Source organism: Rhododendron vialii, chromosome 4a, assembly GCF_030253575.1.
Source record: "Rhododendron vialii isolate Sample 1 chromosome 4a, ASM3025357v1".
Lineage (NCBI taxonomy): Eukaryota > Viridiplantae > Streptophyta > Magnoliopsida > Ericales > Ericaceae > Rhododendron > Rhododendron vialii.
The window spans coordinates 28,883,417-28,907,897 of NC_080560.1; the positions used below are offsets into that span (position 1 = coordinate 28,883,417).

The following is a 24,481-nucleotide window of genomic DNA, read 5'->3' on the forward strand; positions in this document are numbered from 1 at the left end:
ACATGACAAAAAGGTACAACTTCCTGCCCTAGCTGTTTCTATCTTACCCGGATCTACACGGATCCATCACCACAAAACCCTTTAATTCCCTCAGCCCGTCTCTGTTTGGTCTCTGAAGGACTTCAATGACGACTTATATTGATCCACAGACTAATTAACTATATCTATCTGCAAGCTTTTTTTAGGAACTAACCTGCCTCTTATGAGAGCTCATCATGCCACCACCCAGAAGCCGAAACTATTAATCAGTGGTCATGGGGTACCGCCACATAGTGCCCCCGACAACCTCCACCACCACATATTTATGTAAGACTCACAGACTATTAGTCCAAGGTTTTAAACGGAGGTAAGAGATTGGTTTACCACATGACTGCGCCTAGGAGTACCCAATAATTTTCCCAGATGGGGAGACCACCAAAAATATGCGGAGATTTAAAATTGTGGACAAGATTATAACTAATTAAACTCAAACCATGCAGAAATATGCTCATTATTGAACTCATCATTAACACCCAGCTCAAACGTACACGGAACCAGTTCAATAAAAGGAGAACAACTTTAAAATTGTCTAAAGTAAACATTAAAATTGTCTAAAAACTCAAAAACAAAACACCATATGCCGATGTTCCTCAAGCTTTATTTCGCTACCAGTCACTTCTTTGACCGCGCCAGTAATCAGGAAACAAGAAACCCTAAAACTATGCCTGGGGATAAAAGACAATCTTTCTAACCACACAGCCACCACGTACTCTCCACCGCAAAACACAAACTAGGGAGAAACGCATACCTCAAATCAATACTTGTAGTCCTTAACATGAAGGCTCTCAGAGGCTCCCTCGCTCAAGGAACCAGCACCCTGGTAAGTACCGAGGGTTGCCTCAGAGTTGGCCTTGCACCTAGTCAGGAACGCAGCCTGCGCCTTCTTCAGATTCTCCTCCTTTCCAGCCCAGGCTTTGAGGGTGCTCTGCTGAAGGGCCCTTCCGAAAGAGAAGGTGAGGGTCCACGGCTTCTTGGTCTTGAGCTTGTTCATCGCGTTGAGGTTGATGGTAGCCTCCTCCTCACTCTGCCCACCGGACAAGAACACCACTGCCGGGACTGCCGCAGGCATCGTCCGCTGCAGGGCACGAACAGTGTACTCCGCTACTACTTCAGGTGCAACCTTGGCGGACTCGGACCCTGGGGTGACCATGTTGGGCTTCAAGAGGGTCCCCTCAAGCAACACATGGTGATCATTCAAGGCTTTGTAACAGGCAGCAAGAACGCGTTCTGTGACGTCAGCACACTTTGCAATATCATGAGACCCGTCAACTAAGATCTCTGGCTCGACAATGGGAACCAGACCAGCCTCCTGGCAGATGATGGCGTACCGGGCCAAACCGTTGGCATTCTCATTGATGGAGAGCTGAGACGGCTCGTTGGGGCCAATCTTGAGCACAGCACGCCACTTTGCAAACCTAGCACCAGCTTCATAGTACTTCTGGCAGCGCTGGAGAAGGCCATCGAGCCCCTGAGTGGTTGTCTCGCCATCGGTTCCAGCAAGCTCAACAACACCCTTGTCAACCTTGATTCCAGGGAGGACGCCGTTTTCCTTGAGCAAATCAACAAAGGGCTTACCTACATGATTAAATTCCACCATAAGCATAAATGAGTCGAAACTAATCCCCAGCAGAGGAAGTTCCGAACGTAATAACTAACTTGCAAGGTGAAACTATAGTCACAGACAAAAGCGTCAAGGCTCTATTTGGTTGCTTTCCATAATCAGTTTACAGAGCACTTCTTGTGACTGACATTTAAACCATGTTTTTTTAACTTTTTGGGGAACAAAAATGATACTCACACAACCGTTGTGTGTGTTGTGTAACAAATTTCGGCCCTCCAGATGTGTTGACAGCCTAGATTTTAAAAAAACTCTTCCACGGAAAAGTTTGAGTGAATCCTGACCATTTATTATAACAATGGACGGATGGAGATTGGTTGTGTTTGGTATTTTGCACAACCATTGTGTGAGTAGCAGCTTTGTTTGGGGAAACAACTCATTTTTAAAAATGATTACGAAAACTCTGTTGGAAAATCATCTTTGCTAAAAAATGGATAAGATAAGTTACAGGATACAATAAGAAACAAATAGCATATAACACCCAGCAGGAAACTTTGGCAGGTAAAAGTAACTAGCAAGGTGAGATATATATAATGGCGAGCAAACAAGCATAGTATAGTACAGTTATTATACCATCTGCAGTCTTTTGATAGAGGGTTTCCTCGAAAAGAATCACTCCGCTGAGGTATTGAAGAGCACCAGGAGTGGTGAAGAGGAGCTCCCGGAAAGCCCGCCTATTTGTCTCCACATTCTCCACATTAATGCTGGAAAGACGCTTACCCATTGTTCCGGTGGACTCGTCAGCAGCAAGGATACCCTTTCCAGGGGTGCCAATGTAGGAAGCATTGGCAATGAGCTCATCTGCAACATGTTGAAACTTGAAAGTTAGTTATACTAGAGTCAAAAATAACTATTGCTCAGCAAAAAACCAACATATAAAATCTGTTACAAAAGCCCAAATGAAAACAATCGAGTTATCGTAAAATATACAGGAGTCCCAAGTCTGTGATGAGTGATGACAACATAGTAAATTATACAGTGCTCAAATGGACTTCTCCACGATTAATTTACGTTCAAACGAGCCCAAGCATTTGTTTTACATTTACAGGCCATCCTATAAAACTCATTTGAGTGGGAAACTGACAGCAAAATGGAAAACAAGTGGTCTCCACTTTAATCAGTCAACTCCTCACAAATTTTGGATTCACATTCATATGCAAAGTAAAGTAGACAAAATAAACACCGTCATCAATGAACTTGTCAACAAGACACCGTTGCGCTTTTAAAGCAGGCCTCACAGAGACTAATGATGCATCAATATTAATAGCACGGTAAAACAATATGAAAAATACAGCCAAAACAGCAGCAAAGAAAAACATAATAAGTTTTCCTTGGATAATGCAAAGGAAAGAACAATGACACAACCTAACACAAACAACTTAATTACTCTTAGGATCAGCAACAATATGAAAATAAATGACAAATAAAGGAACAAAGTTGATTGAATGTCGAACAACAAAACATTAAATTGAAGATGAATATAAACTTCAGTATGATCTTCAAACAAGCAACCTCAGATTGTTCAAAAATTGACACACAAAAACCTACACCTGGCGACGAAATATCCACAGGTCTGAAGACTGATGCGAATGATAACTGATCTAATAAACAGCAGCATGGATTCCTACTTAAGGAACTAATTCCCCACAATTTTCATGTGATTGCACTAACAAGAAAAATAACATAACATTTGCCCAGAGGAATTTCAAAACCAAAATTTAAGGCATTTTCTGCAAGTGATTGTAATTAAATCTGAACAATTTAACCTTAAGCAAGTTAAGAAAACAACAATCGTAAGCCAGTGCTCTAAAAGTCACTAGGTTCTAGTCGGTCGGAAGAGGAGCGCCTAGAACCCAATTAGTCGGCCAACTAGCTCCCCAGGCGACTAGTCGGCGCTAAGGCCGATTTTTATCTACGCGTTGGACCCCTGCCTAAGGCCGATTTTTATCTAGGCCCCTACCTAGGGCCTAGGTACTGACTAGTCGGCCGCCTTCACTGATTTTAAGAACAGAGTCAAAAACTTCATCAATCATCTATGACATTCGAATAGTGTAATTCCTGTAACATGTAAGTGATTTCCTCAATTCTAGATCCATCTGTCAGATATTTGATTCAGAATTTCCAAAACAGACCGCTCAAACCGAGTTTCCAAAGTACGAATTCAATAGAATTTCTTCATGTAACAGTTAAAAAAAGGTATCAAAATACACATACAAGAAGAGGAAGTAAAGCGATCTGATGGTCAGATATCAATCTACAACTATTTAACAGAACAAGTTTTCCCTTGACAGATCAGAGCAACAATCATTTGACCGCAAACAGATCTAACCGATCCCAACGAAATCAAGCCTACCACGAGAACACAAAAACAAGAAACAAACCGAATAATCGAAACTGAAATCGAAATCTATCAAACCTCAACCTCACGGACTACACAAACGTGAAACGAACTAAAAATTCTAGATCTGAGAAAATTTCGTAATTATACGAGATCTACCAAATTAGACACGCAAGATCTACGCCACTAATAAGAAATGGCTAGACGGAGATTTTACCGGTATACTTTCCCGTGAAGCAAGACATGGCGTTGGAAACGAGAAGGGAGTGAGGGAGAAGAAAGATGACCTTTTCAGAGAGAGAGAGATGGGAGAAGGAATAGGTTAGGGTTTATTTAAAGGGGAGAGAGAGAGAGAGAGAGAGAGAGAGAGAGAGCCAATTAAAGGTAAGTGTAAGAGAGAGACATCGAGATTATCGCAATTCTCTCTTTGGCTTTTTCCCCAAGTTAAAACTTTTTCGGGAAGCGGTTTTTTGTCATTTACCTTTCTACCCTCGCTTGTTTTCGATTGGCGTCGGCCCACTTTTGTTGGCGAACAAATTTATAGTTTTCACAAGATACACATTCCGTTTGTTTTAACATTTTCAGAGTTACTTTTAACTCTTGACATAATTTTTAATAAATTTTTTACTATTTTTTTTTACTCATTACCACTCCAACTCTTAAAAATAACTTTCTAAAATGTAAACCAAATATAGCGACATTTTCTTATGGTGTTTTTGGTCAATTGTGTAAATGGCCTTTAAGGTTAATTAAGTACATTATTACTATTGGCTCATATATCAATTTTAGATTTCATGAATTTGCATTCTGCACAATAGGTGAACTAAAATTACTGATGCAAATAATATTGATGAAAACAAATTACAAAGATAAAAGATGAAGGAGAGCCCACATTAAATAGGAAATGAATTAAAGTACACCATTTAAATTGATGGAAATCAAATTGTTGAGATAATTTAAAATGTATTAAAACATGTACCAGTGACGCAATTTATCCGTCTTTTTCGTTGCGCATGCGCTAAAACATCCTAAACACTAATCATGTTCGTTTTGGAATTTTGAACTTTGGATCTTCGCTCTGCGCACAGTCTCTAATAAATTTTCTCAATTATTTTTCTCATTTCTTTATCTATTTCTCTCTACTCATTACCCAAAATTCAAAATCCTAAAACGAACATGCTCTAAATTTTTCAACACAAAATTGTGAACTTAAATGCTTCAATTTAGGGCCACTCAAAAAATCCGGTGAACCGTGAAACCGGTCCGGACCGAACCGATCCGTACCTTTTGGATTTTGTCCGTGTATTAATGGTCCGGACACGGATTGAAAAATTAGAAAATCGTGACTCGCGGTTCGGTTCACGAATTTTCATTACGAAACCGTGGATTAACCGAACCGGACCGTGAGATATTTATTTTATATAAATAATATATATATATATACACAAATATATATGTGTATTTATATAATTAATAGTGAGGAATGTTAAAACTTTTTTCCACCAATTTTAGTATTTTAATGTTAACCTATTGTCGTTTGCTGTGCATTGCATTTGGATGGAAGATACAATTTCACCTCTTTGGTGTTATAGTTGTCTCCCTTTGATGTTTTTTTTTTGGTTTTATGTTATGTACTATAATGATACATTCTACTAGTTTTTATATTCTTTTGAATCTGATTTATGAAGCAGGTCTTTGGTAGTTTATGTAATAAATACTTTCCAGTGGTATTAAACTTAATTCTGAGTATAACCTTCTTTCATTTTTGTGTGGGATATTTGCTTGAGCTTTATTTTTGCTAAAATCCGTGGACAAAACCATAACCGATCCGCGAGTCACGGATTGGATTGGAACCGGATCGTAAGACTTTTGGTCCGGACACGGATTTCATTTTGTAAAAACCGTGACTAGCGGTTTGGTCCTCGGATTCCTAGAAATCCAAACCAAACCGGAGCGCGAGCAACCGTACTTCAATTATGACATAGGGCCAGCTTTTTGTAGTGTCATAGGATTTTTCTCTGCAGAGCACCTCTTAGTATATTTCAATTTTTAGTTCACAGATAATAAGAAAACATAGAAATAAATTATGTATTGGTGAACAAAATAATAGATGTTCTCAGGAATGAATTTTAGTCTTTTGTGCATTGGTAACAAAAGAATAGAATATGCATTTTATTCCCAGAATATGTATTTTCTTCTCCTTTAAATCCCAAGTACATAGTTAGAAATATATTCATTCTATTTTCTAATCTGTATCTTTTTTTCTTTTTTGTGCCCTTTAATTAGAACTGCAAAGTAGCAAAATCGATAGTTTTTCCTTGAATATGACCTTTTCTAAGATGATATGGGAAAAAAAGAAAAAAGGATACGACTTTTTTTGAGGTGGTTTCCACTTTCCAGGCCAGCCGAAAATGTTGATACGAAGGGTAGAAAAGGAAATTGAAGACAAAATTAAGGGGAGTCACGAGACTCAAAACCACGTGCTGGCGAATTGGTGGGTGGGGGGGGAAGTGTCAAAAACAAAAAAGAGTTGAAAAAGGGCCCCACATCACAAGTCTTGGATGATAATTCACTAATTAACAAACAAAAATATAATCCCACCAAAGAAACCTACGAGCCAGAAACCACGAAAACCTGTGGGGTGTGGGAGTGAGTTTAGGGAAGAAAGGCAAGTGAATAGGATGTGTGGTTGGTGGGGTGGGTTTGAGAGCTATAGCAACGCCTAAAACTGAGGGGTTAGGTTTTGATAGTTAGGTTAGGTTGTGGAATGGAACCAGTCTGTTGGAGCGTCTTCCTCTCGCCCTTCACCCAACAACACATGTGCTGCACTTTTTTTTTAATAATAATCAAATATTCGGGTCAGTTTACGCGACTAATTTCGGAACCCTGAAGATAACGACCAGGTATAATCCTCGGTGGCTCTAAGGTTTAGAATGGTTGACCTTCGTAAGAATAAAACATGGAACATGTGACCTCATAGAAGAGCACTTATTATTTTCTTACAAACACTTGACCCAAAAAAAAAAAAACCATGTGGTTCACTTTGGTTACACCTGCCCTTCTTCCATATTTTCATCTCTTTATCTTCACTTCACATACTGGAGTAGAATTCAAAGGAATATACTCTTGGCATATTCTCTCTGCCTTAAGTTTTCCTAGATGTTGAGCCCCCATTTGATTTCTGCTACAAGGTGATTTCGTCTTTAATATCATTTTCCATTTTACGGAACCTTGTGCTAATTGTGGCCTTGTGGGCCGAAAATTTAACTTTTGTAAATACTCTAAATAAATGTTCATTTTACTAAAATCTGTTATCAATCTTATGCTAAATTTGTTATCAATCTATATTTGCTAATCTGTTATCAATTTATTTGTTAAATCTGTGATCAATCTATTCCAAATTCTGTTATCAATCCATTGCTAAAGCTGTTATAAATTTATTATCAATGCTTAAATGCGGATTTTAAAGTCTTACATAAAATGCAAGCATATAACTGTCAAATTTGCATGTAATTAAATTTTGCAAATACAATTATTAGAGTTCACACATTCAAATGGTATAAAATAATAGAATTTAATATAAGGGTTGGAGATGGAGGGTTTGATGTCAAATTAGATATGCCAAAATGCCACGTAAACCTTTAAAACAATTTTACATCTTCAATTTGAAACCATGGGTTGGAGATGCACCTTCACCATCTGCTCCCTTTTTTTTTTAGATTATACATTCTTCCCACCCAAGGTGAAAATCCCATGATTTCAATCATGCACCCATTATAGGTCCCACCGTGAATTTATTGTAGCAATCTGACTCTTTCATTGCTCAGTGCAATTGGTAAGTTATTGTCTCTCCTTTGTAGAAGATCTTGGGTTTGAACTCCACAGGGGGCAGACCCTTTGGAGGCCAGGGCTATGGTTAGCTTCTTAACCTCCATGCGTGCTAATCCTAACATCCTCCACTAACCTCCGTTGATGTATATCGCTGGACAAAAAAAAAATTTGTAGAGCCCTCAAAGTACATAGTATATCCATGTAAAAGAATTAGTTTGATCGCACATTGATAAATATATCAAAATTAAGTTGAATTTTTATTTACAAAATAGACGGTATAAACGGTTTAACTCTATAGGATCAAATAAATGCTTTTAGACCACAAGTGATATGGGCTTCATCCCTACAGGAGTGTTTGGGCTTTGTTTCAAACAGATTGTATTTTCTATAATCTTTGGTTGGAATTCGTTTCCCCTTTCCCCTATTAATGAAACGTTACTTTTGCCGATTTAAAAAAATATGTTAAAATTTTTCAGAGAAAGAAAAACAGGTTAACTTTTTGTACGAGAGATTTGTTAGACTGTTGTATTTCTCGAGAACCTCATTAGGAATAGATATTTCCTGTTGAATGGTTAATGCAACAACCGAAAATGATAGGGTAATGGTGGAAAGCTATTTTTATGTTAAAGAAACGAACAATATAAGTTATTTACCAAAAACAAATAACATAAATTTGATAAAGTTACCCTCCCCGGCCTAAACAGAATATCATATTCAACACCATGCATATTACATATAGTAGTAGTTCAGATAATAAGAAGGAAAAAAATACCATATGGTAGTTATGAGTTGATTGAGCCAATAAACAAGTGCACGCAGGATACATTTGACTGAAAGGTTAATCGATCGGGACACTTGGCCCAAAAGTTGTGTAATTGCAAGTGGGGGTGTTCATTTAATTCTATATGTAGATAGAGTCGGTCATGAGCTAAAACTTGTGTTGCGACCGCCACTTGAAGCCACCCAAAAATTTTGAAATGTAAAGGCCCCTCATATTTTTGTATCTCTTATTATAATCCAACAAAAGAGATCTCATTTATAACTTTTGCTTTAAGCCCTTAAAAGTCAGGACCAACTCTGTATACAAGGAAGTTTATACTCTTTTATGGGTTGGGAAGGAGAAGCAATTTAGGTGTAGTTAGGAAATCTTGTAAAATGTGGGACAAACAGTATCCCTTGAAAGGCTAAAGAGCACTGTTAATTAATAGTACTGAAGAATTACTCGTACAGAATTGGATAGAGTATATTCAAAATGTTATAGGCACGTCATCTAGAGGCACATTAACCACATCCCTCTCACATACAGATGGGTTTCACTGAAACGGGCTCCACCTGTATGTGAGAGGGGTGTGATTGATATGCCCCTAGCAGTGAGTATATTTTCCTCACATAACATTGCTGGCACCGCGTGATGAGTGATGGAATCATGGAACTTCAACGTGTTCAATCAATTATTCCAATTTTATATATGTTTATTTTTCTCAAAAAAATAATGTTATTCAATGTTATTCTAGTCAGCAAGATAGGGTTGACTTAAAGACATGGTAGTAGTGACTAGTGATGTAATTGGACACACGTAGGAAAATAGAGTCAAGAATTAAAGATTGACCAGTTTTTTTTTTTCCCAAAACGATAACAGACGATGTTATAGTTATAAGAAATAAAACATCAAAAGGAAACTCATCCCTAAACAAGGAATCAAGAAATCAAACAGAAGTGGACTTAGTCCAAAGAGACTATACGCAACTTCAACTAAACCCATCCCTCCAAACAATTGGACCACTGCTAAAAACAACCAAAAACACTCACACATGGGTGATAGAAACCCCACAAACAGGGAGAAATTTCACACAGTGAACACCAAAGAAATAATAAAAAAGAGAAAAATCGGTAACGGAACCGAATGGAGTTCGCCATACCGGAGCGGACTGATGATACATATGATAACTGATGATATATATTTTCACAAAAGTTACATTTAGCACAAATATAGCAACTTAATTTTATTTTAATTAAGATTAAAAAAATGTCTATCTATTTACTAATTTCCCGATGGAAACACTGCATCAACATCAAGCGTGCTACTTTTCCTGTTATAATATAAGAACCCGTGCTCTTACTTAATCACGAATACTACTTTCAGTGCATATTTGATTGTAATGGTCAAATGATGCCAAATATGTTGTACTACGTACGAGCGTCTTATATATACATACTTATATGTGCATACTATAATCTTGCATGTTCGTATGCACGGAGATGGGAAAAAATGGTGAAATTTTTTTGTTGTTGTCATATACATGGATTGGCGCGTATGGCTCTTGGAACTTACTCCATTTTTTCTCACAATATAATTAAGAAAATTTTAGAACAAGGGAAAAACAAAAAAAAATAAAGAAAAGAGATAGGTTTCAAGGAGTATTTGTTATTTGTTCGTAGTATATGTTATTGATTGAACTTAGTTTTATTTTTAAATAAGGTGAAAGTACATAAACACCTCCTCAACTATCACTCTTTCTCATAAATACTCTCTCACTTTTAAAAGCGCTCATGGAGACTCTCTCAACTACTTGAAACAAAAAAATGACAAACTCCGTTAACGGAATGGATGAATTGACGAATATACCCTTGTCATATTATACGGTGAAATATTATTCCTCTCCCATTCCCCACTTCACTCGATCAGAAAACACTCCACCCATGCCAATTCTCTCTCTCTTCCTCTCCCACTCGTCACTTTAATCTTCTCTGCGTAGTGAATCGACAGAAACCCTCGAAGAAGACGCATGCTTTGATCGTGGCAATGAAAGAACCGTAGATCGTGGCAAACCTGAAACCCTTGTTTGTAGGTACATTTTGTGCTTAAAAGCCCCAAGATGTGTGTAAGACAAAGGCAAGAATATTGATGTATTTTGACATAGTATATGATATAGTAATATGTTATGAATTCTCTATTGGATTATTAGGGTTTTTGGAAGTAGTATTATATGTATACCGTAGTAAAAAATTAGGGGTTTTGACTTGGTTACGGAAAAAAAATTGGGACTTTTGTTGTTTTGCCTTTGGTATGACATTTTAATGGCTTTTGTATACTACCGGTCCCCTCGATTATGAAAAACTCATCTCATTTGGTCCCCCCTGTTTGTCTTTGTCCGAACAAAGGCAATTATTGACCCTTGTTTTATGTTTTTTTTGTTTACCTTTCAGTTTAAAATGGGCTTTCCAACAGTAATACTTGTCTTTTACCATGGAGAGTATATATCTAAGGGACCCCAAAAGATGTATGTTAACATTGACCCTGACCTGATGTCATACATTGATTTAAGGGCTGTTGTCAAGGAATTAGATTCAGATATCTGTGAGATGTACCAAAAGGATCCACGTCAAACTATGGATGATGGGTTGATGGGTCTAACCTCTGACCAAAGCATGCTAGACATGTTTGCAATGCACAACGACTCTAAAGTGATTGATATTTATATCTATAACCTAATGTTGGTGCAGAACAAAACTAGTGGTGAAGAGGTATCTGCTTTGACTAGGGCTGACCCTACTGTGCAAGGTGATGACTTAGTTTACCTTGATGACTTAGTTGATTTTGATGACATAGTTGACCTTGATAAGATACTAGCTGATGAAGAAGTAATACCAGCTAGTCCATTGGAGGATGATGAAGATGATGATTCTGATAGAGATTGGGAATGTGGTGATGAGAGTGATGAAGCGAGTGATGATGACAATTTTAGTGGCTTTCATGAGTCATCTGAGATGATGAGAAGGTTGAACAAATGCTTGCCATTAAGATTAGAAATGAGGAAAAAGAACTTAGTGATTAGATTGATGACCAATGGTGTTTAAATCTAGAGGATGAGAGTGATGAGGGTGGCCACATAAGCAAGCACAAGTTAGTTGAGTTTAACAAGGACAAAGATATGAAGAACCCCAAGCTTTTGGAGGGCATGATTTTCCCTAATGTTCATGCCTTCAGAGCTCTCCTCAAAGAGTTCCACATTATGGAAGGGTGTGAATACATTTACTTAAAGAATGAAGCTACAAGGGTGACTATTATTTGTAAAGAGAAGTGTGGTTTTTTACATGCATCACCAATGCATGGTGAGAAATCATTCCAAATTAAGAAAATCAATGTTGACCATTGTTGTACCAGGAAATACATCAATAAGTATGCAACAGCCAAGTGGATAGCTGACAAGTACATTGAGAACTTGATTGATGAACCAAATAAATAGGTCAAGACACTGAAAAATGATGTTAGGAGGGAATGGATGTTGGATGTGTCTCGTAAGAAGGTTTATAGGGCAAAGAGAGTTGCTCTAGACAAAATCCAGAGGAATCATGAAAAATAATACTTAAGAATAAGGGATTATTGTAGGCAAAGGAAGGGGAAGTACTATGGAAAACAGAAGGACTTGTAAAACACCACAAGACAATGTAGGCAATTTGGGCACAATGTAAGGACTTGTAAAACACCACCAGACAGATGGGTTAAACATAAGGGCAAGTACTATGGAAAACAGAAGGCTAGGTTTGGAGGTGGTGTGTAACGCCCCGACTTTTCGGGAGCAAAATAAAATACTTTCTTAAGAAAATTTTTCTAAATAAATAAAATTTTCCAAAATAAAGTTTAGCTATTACAATCTCAAGATAAATTTACTGATTCAAAATACATTGACTTCAGAGCCGACTCTAGGCTTGATACGGATTCCAAGCATACTCGATCTTTGTTCCTAATATTCTCTCCGTGTCGAACTGCACCATCATTGAATCCCCTCCTGCGTCCTCTGGCAAATTGATCGCTAAAGCAATCGATTTACCAGGATACAGCCGTATCTGTGAGTGATAAATCACCCAGTAAAATTAGGGCTGTCCACGGTCGGATTTTTTTTTCGAATTCGGGTCGGGTTGGACCGAACCCGAATAATGTCGGATTGAATACTTGCCACCCAAACCCGACCGTGCAATATGTCGGGCTCCGACCAAACTGTTGTTGGATTGAGTTGGTCGGGTTCGGTCGGATAATCGGATTGGGCCAATCTTGTTGGGTCAATTTTGTTGGGCGGCTTGGGCCATTATTTGGGCCGGTTTTATTTTTCTGGGCCATTTTTTTTTAAATTCTTTGGTTATTTTGGGCTAGTTTTCCACCATTTCAGCAGGCCAAATGGCCCAAAGATTAATATAAATATTTTGGGCCATGCCCCATAGCTCAATCCAAGGGTCCAAGCCTTGTTTTCCAATATCCACATTTCTCAATCTAAATTCCAAACATAAAAGCACAAAAGCACAACCACATAACAAAAAAAAAAAGCCAACATTTCAGCTGGAAATGTTTTCCAATTTCCAAAGAGCACTAGAGCAGCCAGCTCTCAGCACTCTCCTCCCCTGTTTTTTCAGCAATGACTCAGTGAGTACTGAGCAGTCAACCTGCAGTCACACACATTTCCAGTTTCTAGTTTCCACCACCACCATACAGCAAAAACACACAAAAAAAATTACAGAGACCAACCAGCTCTCTAGTCTTTACTCTCCTGTTTTTTCAGCAACCATACACAAACACAACCAATCAACAAGTCAAAATATTTTCAGTTTTCCACCACCATATTACAAGTTCAAATGACCACCAAAACAAGTCTAAAATGATTAAAAGAAGTCCATAATAATTTAAATTAGCCAATACTCCATAATGTTGTTGCTCCCAAGTCCCAACCCCATATTTCTCATGTCCGTTCAAAGTTCAAACCTGTTACATAGAAAGAAAAATTAGAAGACAATTAAAAACTTCATAGATTTTTTATTTTTTTTGATAAGTAAAAACTTCAAAGATCATCAAATAACATCTGTTGTTATGTTTTACCAAGGTCCAAAGCCCCATCAATCCCTAAGAAGCATCATCAGTTTGTAAGAGTTCTGAAGAAAAAAAAAACACTTAATTCAATACAATACTAGAAAATGTTGACTGAATAGACCAGATCAATTAAATTGTAGACCAGACGGTCCAGATCGATTAAATAAAATTACCTCGTTCAAGATCTTCAACTTTATCCATAGCCTGTCGAATAGAGATTGGAACCGTGCTTAAAAGTCAATTTTGGGTGCATACAAGAGTCTCGACCATTGACGGTGAGAGTGAACTCCGAAATGGATCAAGTACGCGACCACCCGTACTAAAAGCCGACTCGGAAGCAAAGGTAGACACGGGCATAGCTAATACATCACGCACTATTTTTGACAAGATTGGATACTTGTTGGAATTGTTCTTCCACCACACCAAGATATCAAAATTCGGATTGTCTCTACGTTCACACAAATCTCCCAAGTACTTGTCTACCTCCGAGGAACAAACACTAGAATACTCCTCCTCCAAGTAAGTGTCAAATTCCATAGCTAAATTCAAGCGAGAATCACAATCCTCATTCTCCACTCTCGGCATTGGACTTGCACTAGACACATGTTGTCTAACTTCACCCTCTTTTGCATAAGAATCATACAATCGGTTCAAAACATCCTTCACTTTTTTCTCCATTTTCTCACCCTCTGCCTTCCCTTTGGATTTTGTATAGCAAAACTTCACCAACCTTAACTTAAACCGGGGATCCATTGCCACTGCCACATAAAGTAGGGGATTGAGTTTCTCTTGATCCCCCCAATACCTCTCAAATTTTCTTTTCATTTCAATTGCCATTGAAGACATATAAGGATCTCGGTTGGCGATTAATTCATCTATCTTCACTTGAACCTCATACAACTCATGAAAGAACATATTGGATGTGACAAATAGAGAAGCCGAAAATTTCTTGGTTGCAGCATAAAAAAGTTTTAAGAATGTAACAAATAACCCACACTTCTTCCAATCAAGCTTGTTTGGGACAGTTGGTTTTCTTGGAGTTGGGACACTAATCATATGGCTCCCACCTAGGCCCTCCAACTCCAATGACGAATCCTCATTGCCTTCCTTTATGCCAAAAAAATTTATGAAACTACTATCTTCCTCCCCCATTCTTTGGAATGTCTTCTCAAACTTGATGGCTACTTCTAACATTAAGTAAGTGGAATTCCACCGAGTACACACATCAAGACACACAGTTTGTTTCAACTTAATTTTCTCCTTCTCCACACACTTATTAAAAGTCTCCATTCTTTGTGGAGAAGATCTTACATACCTCACAACATCACGAACATGGAGAATAGACTCACTAGTAGCTTTCAACCCCTCAACAACAATAAGATTCAAAATATGTGCACAACATCGCATATGTATATACTCATGCTCCAAGACAGTCCTTTTCCAATCCATTGTTTTCCTTTTCAAGTACTCAATAGCCGTGGCGTTCGAACTTGCATTATCTACCGTCAAAGTAAAAATACCATCAACATTCCACTCAAGCAACAATGACTCAATTTTCTTGCCTATGGTAACTCCCTTATGATCTTCAATTTGACAAAAGTTTAAGATTCTCTTTTGCAACTTCCAATCATCATCAATGAAGTGTGCAGTGAGACACATGTAGTTAAGATTTTGAATTGATGTCCATGTATCAGTCGTGAGGCAAATCCTACGACCCTTCAAGAATTTTTTCAGTTTTCCCCTCTCATTTTTATGAATTGTACCAACCTCTCTAGTTATCGTTTGGCGAGAAACCGATGAGAACTTAGGTTGCATGACCTTACAAAATTTTCTGAACCCAATCCCCTCAACGAACCTAAAAGGTAGTTCATCAATGATGACCATTTTGGCAAGAGCTCTCTTACAATCGTCAAAAGAAAAGACATGCGTCACAACGTCAACACTGCCCCCGTCTGTGGGTCGAAATGAAAGGTTTTGTTGTCCATGTTGGTCTCTATTAGGATATAGTGGGCAAGCGGGGATGTGAGCTTTCAAATTACTAAAGCCGTGTTTTTTACTTTCAGCCTCGTATCGTTTATTGCAATACTTACACTCAACCCATTTGGTTACCCCCTCCTCTTTAATATCGTTGAAGTGATCCCAATAAGGAGATCTATATCTTTTTCCAGGCTCTTTTTTAGGTTTAGGCGCTCGTGGTGGAACCTTTCTTTTCAGTCTATTTTTAGTATTTTGTCCAACTTCAACTACTGTATCATCTTGAACATCAATAACATCGGCATTCGTAGACACAGGAGGATTAGAATTACCTCCAAGTTCAACTTCTTCAACATCTACAACATCATCCTCAAGTTCCCTGCCAAGCGTGAAAATCAAAATTGCTTGAATCCATCACCTACAAACAAGTGTAATCAAGATCAATAAACTGCAATGTTGCCAATGCATATAGATATAGTGCTAACCAGTCGAAATAAGAGAAAAAATTAGCTTTACTATTTTCTTTTGCTTTACCAGTCAAAAATGAAATAGAATCATAAAATTAGCTTTAGTGCTACAGGCCTACAGCCTACACCAGTTGAAAATAGAAGCACAGACTGTTTTTTTTTTTTGCTTTACGCCTTTATCAGTCGAAAAATTAGCTAGCTACACAGCCTACACCACTCGAAAAAAATCAGCCAAAAACTCACTAATCTACAGCCAAAAAGGGGGAAAAAATTAAGTGCTACACTAGTCGAAAATCGAAATAGAATCAAAAACTGTTTTATTTTTTTTTGCTTTATGTTTTTATCAGTCAAAAATTTATCTACACCAGCCAGAAAAAACCAGCTCACTGATGACTGATCTATAGCCAAAAAGGGGGAAAAAATTAAACAAGGGGGTTTTTCGGTTTGATCGATTCAACTATTCAAGCCCTATCCATCCCAATCCAATACTCTATCAAGTATCAATTCATCAGATCAAAATCATGGAGAAAATATTTTCGTAAAGCCTTTCACTGTAACAATCGTATTCTCGACTCTCGTAGAGAAATTCACAGAGAGAGATAGAGAGAGAGAGAGACATACCACTGTAGTCTATAACACTGTTGTATCAGTGTCAATTTAGGGTTCGAGAGAACAGGGACTGATCAATTGAGAGAGAAAAAGGGGACTACCGGACTAGTTGCGTCGGGAAACAAGGGGCTCGGCATTGATTTGATGGCGGTGGCTGGTGGCGGTGGGCATGGACCGAGTGGTATTGTTGAGGGTTGAGAGTAGATCTGGACTTCTGGAGAGTGGAGAGGGGCAGGGCTGCACCTACGTGAAACGAAATGAAGTAATGAACTTAGGGTTTTTTTTTTCCTTTTTATATGTGTATGTTTCGGTCGGGTCGGGTTCACCCGAAACAATATATGGGCACCCGAAACCCGACCGACGGGATTAAAAATCCGACCAAGTCAACCTGAACCCGACCGAAATAGGAAATCAGAACCGCCCGTCATCAATTTTTCGGGTCGGGTCGGGTCGGGTCGGATTCCTGGACAGCCCTAAGTAAAATAATCCAACTCAACCACCCCTCTTACTTTACAGCTAGCAAGCAGCAGGATAATAGTAATGCGAAAAAGTAAAACAAAGATTTTTCACATAACCAGTTCATTACTAACCATTAACCTATCGTGAAATCTAAGATCTCATCCACGAGATCTTTCCTCCCCAACCACTAGCTATGCTTTGTCCCATGAGATCACTTTCTTTTGTTGTCATGGATTGCACCCAAGTTATGTACTAGCATGTATCCCTCTCATTACAACAAAAGAAAGCTTATCATGCCCGAATCATGACTAGGTTTCGCCCATCTTATGTACCACTTCACAATCATCACTGGGCTTACTTTGCCAGTTTCATAATCATCACTGGGCTTACTTTGCTAGTTTCAAATCATCGCTGGGCTTACTTTGCCAGCTTCAAGTCATCACTGGACTTACTTTGCCAGTTTCAAACATCACATCCAACTCATCACATCTCAAAATCCCGCCTGCAGGCAATCTAAAAATAAACTTTCCAATTTATCCATTACCTAGCATCGTCTAGGTGAATTCTATTCGCATACCACCCCATGTCTCTAGGGTCCAATCTAGCATTCAAATCAAGTATTTGTGCAATATACAATTGATCAAATAATAATTAACACAAATAACAGGCAATGCAATCACATGACTTTTTATAAATGGGCCGTTGCCCTTAATTTATTAAATAAATGAGAAATTTTATCAAAACAAGTAATTTAATTAGTAATCCTTCATCATTCTATTTACTTATTATAAGAAACATTTTCAATTAACACTAAACCAATGCAACATAATTATGAACTCAATTATTTTCATTATCATTCATATATACTTAACACATAAGTTAAATCCACCAAGGACAAAACACATCTCTTGGAGCCAAAATTATAAATTCACGAAGTTCAGGGGGATAACTGTAATATCAGCATCTTCTTTTTCAAAAACTACATGTGAACAATGACTGGAACGAAAACAGGGGAATTTTCGTGCTACACCGTGCGACGTCGGGGTTGATTTCTCCTACTACGAAATGTTAAACACCAATACATGAACACTTAATATAGTTAGGAGAATGAGGGAGATGGATTATAATACCTCGATTGGATCGAATTGATCCAAAATCGAAACTTGAATTTTTGGGGAAGATGACTTCGGTTTTGGCTATGGAGGAACCTTGGGACCGAATTGAATGATGTTTGGTGATTCTAGGAGTTGTAGAAAGTGATTGGAATGGTCGGTTTCGGTTTTGGTGGGTTGTAACTATGAAACCCACTTTTTCTCTCTTTCTTTCTCTCTCTAGAACTCCATAGCTTGGAGCTTGGTTTTTTTTGTTTTTCTCTTCTCTTCAGACCGATGAAGTGTGGTGAGTATCATGATGTGTCCGTGGGTTAATGGGGTAGGGTATTTATAGGTGAATTTTGGAAAGAAAATGATAAGATCACATTAATGGAAGTTGGGTTCTTTGGATTTAGAATGAACGAATTTGGATTAAGTAGGGGGAGAGTATGAAGAGGATAGGAAGGAATTAAATTCGAAGTTTCTTGGGTAGGAAGAAATTTTGTGTGAGGGGAGATGAATATGTTTTTCTTGGAGGTTAAGAGAGAGAGAGTGAGAGTGAGCTATGGGAGATGGAAGAGAGAGAGAGAGACATTGCAGGAGAGAGAGACATTGCAGGAGAGAGAGAGAGAGGGACAGGAGAGATGCATGCATGCTGGTGCATGCATGCATGTGTGTGTGTGTGTGTGTATTAAATGCATGTATGTATATATATTATAGAGAAAAAAAATTAGGACCTAATAATATTAATGCTATTATTAATATTATAAAAAAAGGGTCGAAAATTCGGGTCGTTACATGGTGTGCCACCAGCTGATAAGCCAAAAGAAAGTGGAAGTGGGTTTGTTGGCAGAGGAAGGAGGACTGTTGGCCAAAGAATGGGAAGGGGAAGGGGAAGAGGAACTGGCAGAGGAAGGGGAAAAGGAACTGGGACTGGGACTGTAGACAAGGGCAATGGCAGAGGAACTGTGGCAAGTGGTTCTGTGGCAACAGGTGGTTCTGTGGCAATTGGTGGAACTGTGGCAAGTGGTAAAAGGAAGGCAGTTGACCAACCACAACAAAATCAGGTGTGTTTGACTGTTATGCTTCCAATTACTTTACTTAATTCTGTACAAGAGTCACCTTCAATTTACTATACTAATGCTTATGATTTATGTGGTACTTGTGTGTGTATTTTGTCAGGGTTCCAAGATATTGAAAAAAGTTGGGAAATGTTGGTTTTTCAGTCAACAATCAAGTACTTCACCATCAAAGTTTGCACCAGGACCTCGCCTCACTAGGAATGGAAAAGTTGTGACTATTATTTCCTCTCAAGCCTCAAAATGACTTGTAAGTGACTGAAGCAAATAGGCTGTTTTTTTGTAATGCCTTTTGAATAGCTAATGTTTTTTGTAATGCCTTTTGAATAGCTAAAGGCTTTTTTAATGCCTCAAAACCAAGTACTTTATTTTGCCAATGCCTTTGTACCTCAAAATCAAGTACTTTATTTTGGCAATGCCTTTGTGTAAGGCATAATACTTTATTTTGGCAATACCTTTGTGTAAGGGTTTTTGTATTGCCTTTGTGCAAACATTATGACTTGTGCTTTTGTAATGCCATTGTGTAAGGCTTATTTTGGTATGGCTAGTGACTGTGTTTGTAAGCTATTGATGGTAATGGAATGTTTATTCTGGTAATGCCTTTGTGGAAGACTTATTTTGTGTTGCCTTTGTACAACATTATAGGAACACATGCTCATTGAAACACAAACCTCATATTTCATTGCATTGCATTAGTGTACAAAAGTACAATCCATAACCAAAAGTACAATGCATTACCAAAAGTTCATGGCATGTACAACATCCTCCTGGAGGTGGGTTTCCAATTAGCCAACCAAACTACCAAGAGTAAACCTATGACTACCATACACAGTACATTGCATTTTCACATCATTTCATTTTTCTTCTTCAATTCGTGATTCATTCTCCATAGTTTGTCTATCTTCTTAATTCATTATCTTTTCCTCGTCCATTTCTGCAAATTCATTCAACCTCTTCAGATCCACCTCCTCCTCCTGCAAGTCTTTGACCTTATTCTGCAATTTTCTACCATACTCTAGTTCTCTAGGACAAGTAGGAGGATTAATCCATATGAAAAAATTGCATGCATTCTTCTCCTATAAACCCATTATAAAATTAGAAATTAGGGCAAAGATTTAAAAAAAAATGAAATTAGGGTAACGAATTCAGATTTTTTTTTTGATTATTGTATGTATTAACCCACCTCGTAGTTCACATAGCCCAAGAATCTCTTTCGGGGTTGGCATTTGTTTTTGAAGTCCTCAAGGGGGCTTTTTCTCCACAACCACAGTAAGCATCACCCCAGTTCTGGGTTTGGCTGTAGCTATAGCTGTTGCTATTGTTGCTACGGCAATGGCGACTATTGTTGCTGCTGTTGACAGATGCCATGGCTGGAGAGAGAGAAAGAGAGAGAGAGAGAGAGTCACCTAGACTAGAGAAAGACAAAAAGGAGAACGAGAATCACTAGGTTTCTCTGGGGAACAAGATGGATATAGTACTGGAGAAGGGCATTTACGTCCAGAAAATGCCCATGTGACTGACATGTGGTCATCCAACTAACGGTTCTGAGACGGAAGGGTGTCACATGGGTAACGGAAGTAGTTAAGGGGGTCTTCATGACGCTTTTAAATGTGAGGGGGTGTTTACAAGAAAGAGTGATAGTTGATGGGGTGTCTATGTACTTTCACCTTTAAAGAAAATAAAAATATATATTAATTTCACATTTTGTAATAATTGTAAAATAATGAATAAAAAGATTAAAAATGAGAAAATTACATGTAGGAGAAAGATTTAAGGAGATAACTTCATTTTATTTTCGGTTACATCAGTGGATTGACACATATGGCTCTTGGAACTTACTCAATTTTCTCGCAATATAATTAAAACAAAAAGGCGAAAGCACATAAACACCCCATCAACTATCACTTTTTTCACGAAGACCCCCTCACATTTAAAAGCGTCCATACAAATCCCATCAACTACTGAAAACGAAAAAAATGCTAACTCCATTAACGGAATTGAGGAAATGACTAAGATACCCTTTTTTATAAGGCGAAAGTACATACACACCCCCTCAACTATAACTTTCTTCCACGGAGACCCTTTGATATTTTTATTATACTCTTATTCTATCAGTCGCTGTTCTAACCATTTTTTTCGTTTTATACAATTTCGTTTTTTCTTACATCAATCATTTTAAAAAGAACCATCTATACATAACTCTAAAATTGCATCTTCACTTATTTCATCAACAAAAGATCATATTCCACCAAAAACAGTGCGAAAATCATGGCACGATGGCGGCATGTGCCACGGTGATTCTTTTACTGAGAAGAAATTAGAAGAGAAGAAGAGGAAGGAAAGGAGATAGGCATGGGAGAAGAGAAATGGAGGAGAATGGTGGTGGCAGCTGGCAGCGACCATGGCGACTGCTGCGTTGCTTTTCCCATCTCCTTTTTTGTAACTTGTTTGGGTTCTTTAGAAACACACACAGAGAGAGAGAGAGAGAGAGAGAGAGAGAGAGAGAGAGAGAGAGAGAGAGAGAGGAGAAGAAGGAGGTCGCCAAAGTGAGACAAAACCAGTGGTTAGTCGGTGAGGGTATAGAGAGATAATAACTTAGATGGAGAGGAAGAGATTACCTGTGATTGAAAGGGGGGAGGAGAGTACAGTCCTTTTAAGTTTTAATCCAACCATTGATTTTAATGGTTGAGATGGAGTGTCAAAAATTGTGTGGGTAGAACCGACCTCTAATATATATATATATATATATATATATATATATATATATATATATATAAAAACCAAAGTTTCAGATCTGTTTACTGGTTTTGGGTTTTGATTGGAGGTTAGTTGTAAAGGGAAGAAAGAGAAGGGTTAGGGTGTATGTATGTAATGAAACAAGGGTATTTTTGTCCAATTTATGGATGAGGGGATTCATCACAAACGGTTTTGAGATGGAAGGGTGTCGCTTGGGTAACGGAGATTAGTTGAGGGGATCTGTATGGACGCTTTTAAATGTGTGAGGGTTTTCGTGGGAAAAAGTGATAGTTGAGGGAGTGTTTATGTACTTTCGCCTAAAAAAATTCACAAGAAGAAAAAATCAAATAAATTTAAAAAAGGGGATAGATTTCAAGGAGTATTTGTCATGTTATTGATTGAACTTAATTTTCCTTTTAAGCAAAATGAAAATATATATTTTGCATTTTGTAATAAGTGTAGAATAATGATTAAAAAGAAAAAAAAAGAAGAGAAAATTCCTTGTAGGAGAGAGAGTTAAGTTAAGAGGTTCATTCTATTTTAGGTAACTACATTGAATCATAAAGTGGGGAGATTGTGAGGCCCCATTTAATCTCACATCGGGAAACAAGTAAAATTAGAGGTAATATATAAGTCATTCCGATCAGTTACTGTATAACTTAAGGTTAACCTTTTGAACCACATGTTTAGGCTAAAGGTTAACATGTCAATTACGGCGGGTCGTTACACACACACACACACACACACACACATATAGTCAGGATCCTTGATTTTGCTACGGTTTGCACCTCAATCACATTCTGATCACATTGAGCAGCTCAGATATTCGAACTTCGATCAGAAAATAGGAGGTGCGGACGGTGTAGATATATCATTTTGTGCGTGTATATACAAGTTTTTGTGCGTGTATATCATTTAATTGAATCTATAAAGCGCGACAGTATTATCAGCAATGTGAATTTCACATCAGCTCCTCAGTATATGATTTTTCACTTCTTCCACTATTTGAATTTAGTTCTACTTTTACACAATATATTAGACCTATAGAGGCATCTCTAGTAAAAATATCAGAAAATTTGTACAGCTTATGGGTATGCAAATTAGTGCTTCACCAGAATTGAATCTTTCATATTCTTGACGAATTTTTCTCACCAACTTCCCTGTTGTAGCTAAAGTCCAGTTTCCTTTCCAAGATTCAAAAAAAAGAAACTTATTTTTAAAATGTTACCAAACACCGAAATATAAAAAACGAAAAAATCATTTCTTTGCAAATAATTTTACATGTGAAATATTTTACAGCGATGTAAAACATTTTATACTGAAACAATCGAAGCCTAAAATCTTTCTTCTTCTTTTTTTGTTGCCGGATATTTTTCTTAATTGAGAAAGGCCTCATGTCAGCTCTAGATAGGCCTGAAGTCTTTAGGTATTTTCTTAGCAACTTGCTGCAATTTGCATAGTGGTATTTGCACATATTGCCATATTGGAAAGCGTGGCACTGATTCGTCACATTACGCGAAAAGATTGTGTGTGTTCTGAATTTTTTTTTATTCGCACTTCATTTGTAAATGTCCAAACAAAGAATACACAGTCAAGGGCCATAGCCCAGATCAAGCCGAAACCAAGAGTACAAGTAAGAAATCCAACTGAACCAGCTAAGCTATACAAGTCTAACCCCAGTTGGACTTCTATACCAAAACCCCAAAAACACCTTTGCACAAACCATCTATACAAGTACAACACGTACAGAAGGATCCTTCAACAACAAATGACTGAAACACCAACAAATTAGCAAGCATCACACCAGAATTTCCTGTGGCAAAATCTATGGGGGTATATAACTCAGAATTATGTTTAGACATTTAGGACATGTCTTACCTTGTGGAAGGCAGAAGTGGTAGGATGAGAAATTGGGCAGTGGGCAACAGGGCCTTTGGAATACTGCCCATGACACGTGAATAGAAGTGTTTTCTAGAGACGTTGGTGTGGGATTCTAGTTGCTAGGTTTCAGTTTGGAGGCGTGGGAGGTTTTGGTCTGGAGGCGCGGGAGGTTGGAGTTGTCCGTTGGTTCGTTTTTGGATGGTGGAATCATTTTGGAAACACGCGAAACGGAAACAGTGCAGAAGGCGCACTGTTTTTTTCCAATTGGGTTGGGTAAGTAATGTCTCTTGAGGGGTATTTTTGGGAGGCAAAAATGTGGGAAACAATTTTGGGCGCTTCACGTTTTTCTTAAGTGGTAGTAGATTGTAAAAAGGTGCCTATATTTCTAGCTCTGCCACGTCTGTAGGCTCCGGCCCAGATCATTTGCGAAGCCCGTTCAAAACGCCCGAAGTTCAGAGGCTACAATCTGTTTTAACTGTTAATGCCGTGTCTTTTAGCA

The 24,481-nt window shown here is 38.0% G+C and overlaps 2 protein-coding genes across 2 annotated transcripts; both read right to left on the reverse strand.

Annotated features, from left to right (window-relative positions):
• Positions 1-472: 472 nt before the first annotated feature.
• On the reverse strand, positions 473-4,410 carry LOC131324662 (fructose-bisphosphate aldolase 6, cytosolic). Its single transcript, XM_058356729.1, has 3 exons — positions 4,213-4,410; positions 2,231-2,458; positions 473-1,614 (listed from the first exon to the last, which is right to left on the reverse strand). Exons 1-3 carry the CDS (start codon positions 4,238-4,240, stop codon positions 794-796), a joined length of 1,077 nt encoding a protein of 358 aa, XP_058212712.1. The 5' UTR covers positions 4,241-4,410; the 3' UTR covers positions 473-793.
• Positions 4,411-12,530: 8,120 nt separating this feature from the next.
• On the reverse strand, positions 12,531-17,164 carry LOC131323876 (zinc finger BED domain-containing protein RICESLEEPER 2-like). The gene is made up of 7 exons (XM_058355717.1): positions 17,125-17,164; positions 16,838-16,979; positions 13,942-16,039; positions 13,860-13,890; positions 13,266-13,290; positions 12,987-13,095; positions 12,531-12,674 (listed from the first exon to the last, which is right to left on the reverse strand). The coding sequence occupies exons 1-7, from the start codon at positions 17,162-17,164 to the stop codon at positions 12,531-12,533; spliced, it is 2,589 nt and encodes an 862-aa protein (XP_058211700.1).
• Between the last annotated feature and the right edge of the window lie 7,317 nt (positions 17,165-24,481).

What these genes read in the sequence shown, in the direction of transcription:
- LOC131324662 (XM_058356729.1), bottom strand. Translation starts at nt 4,240, where the DNA reads ATGTCTTGCTTCACGGGAAAGTATACCG. An exon ending in CTTCACGGGAAAGTATACCG is followed by an intron (nt 2,459 to 4,212) that starts GTAAAATCTCCG and finishes AACATGTTGCAG; the next exon opens with ATGAGCTCATTGCCAATGCT. An exon ending in CTATCAAAAGACTGCAGATG is followed by an intron (nt 1,615 to 2,230) that starts GTATAATAACTG and finishes TTAATCATGTAG; the next exon opens with GTAAGCCCTTTGTTGATTTG.
- LOC131323876 (XM_058355717.1), bottom strand. Translation starts at nt 17,164, where the DNA reads ATGACGGGCGGTTCTGATTTCCTATTTCGGTCGGGTTCAG. An exon ending in GGAAATGTGTGTGACTGCAG is followed by an intron (nt 13,096 to 13,265) that starts GTTGACTGCTCA and finishes TTTGGAATTTAG; the next exon opens with ATTGAGAAATGTGGATATTG. An exon ending in CCATTTGGCCTGCTGAAATG is followed by an intron (nt 12,675 to 12,986) that starts GTGGAAAACTAG and finishes TATCACTCACAG; the next exon opens with ATACGGCTGTATCCTGGTAA.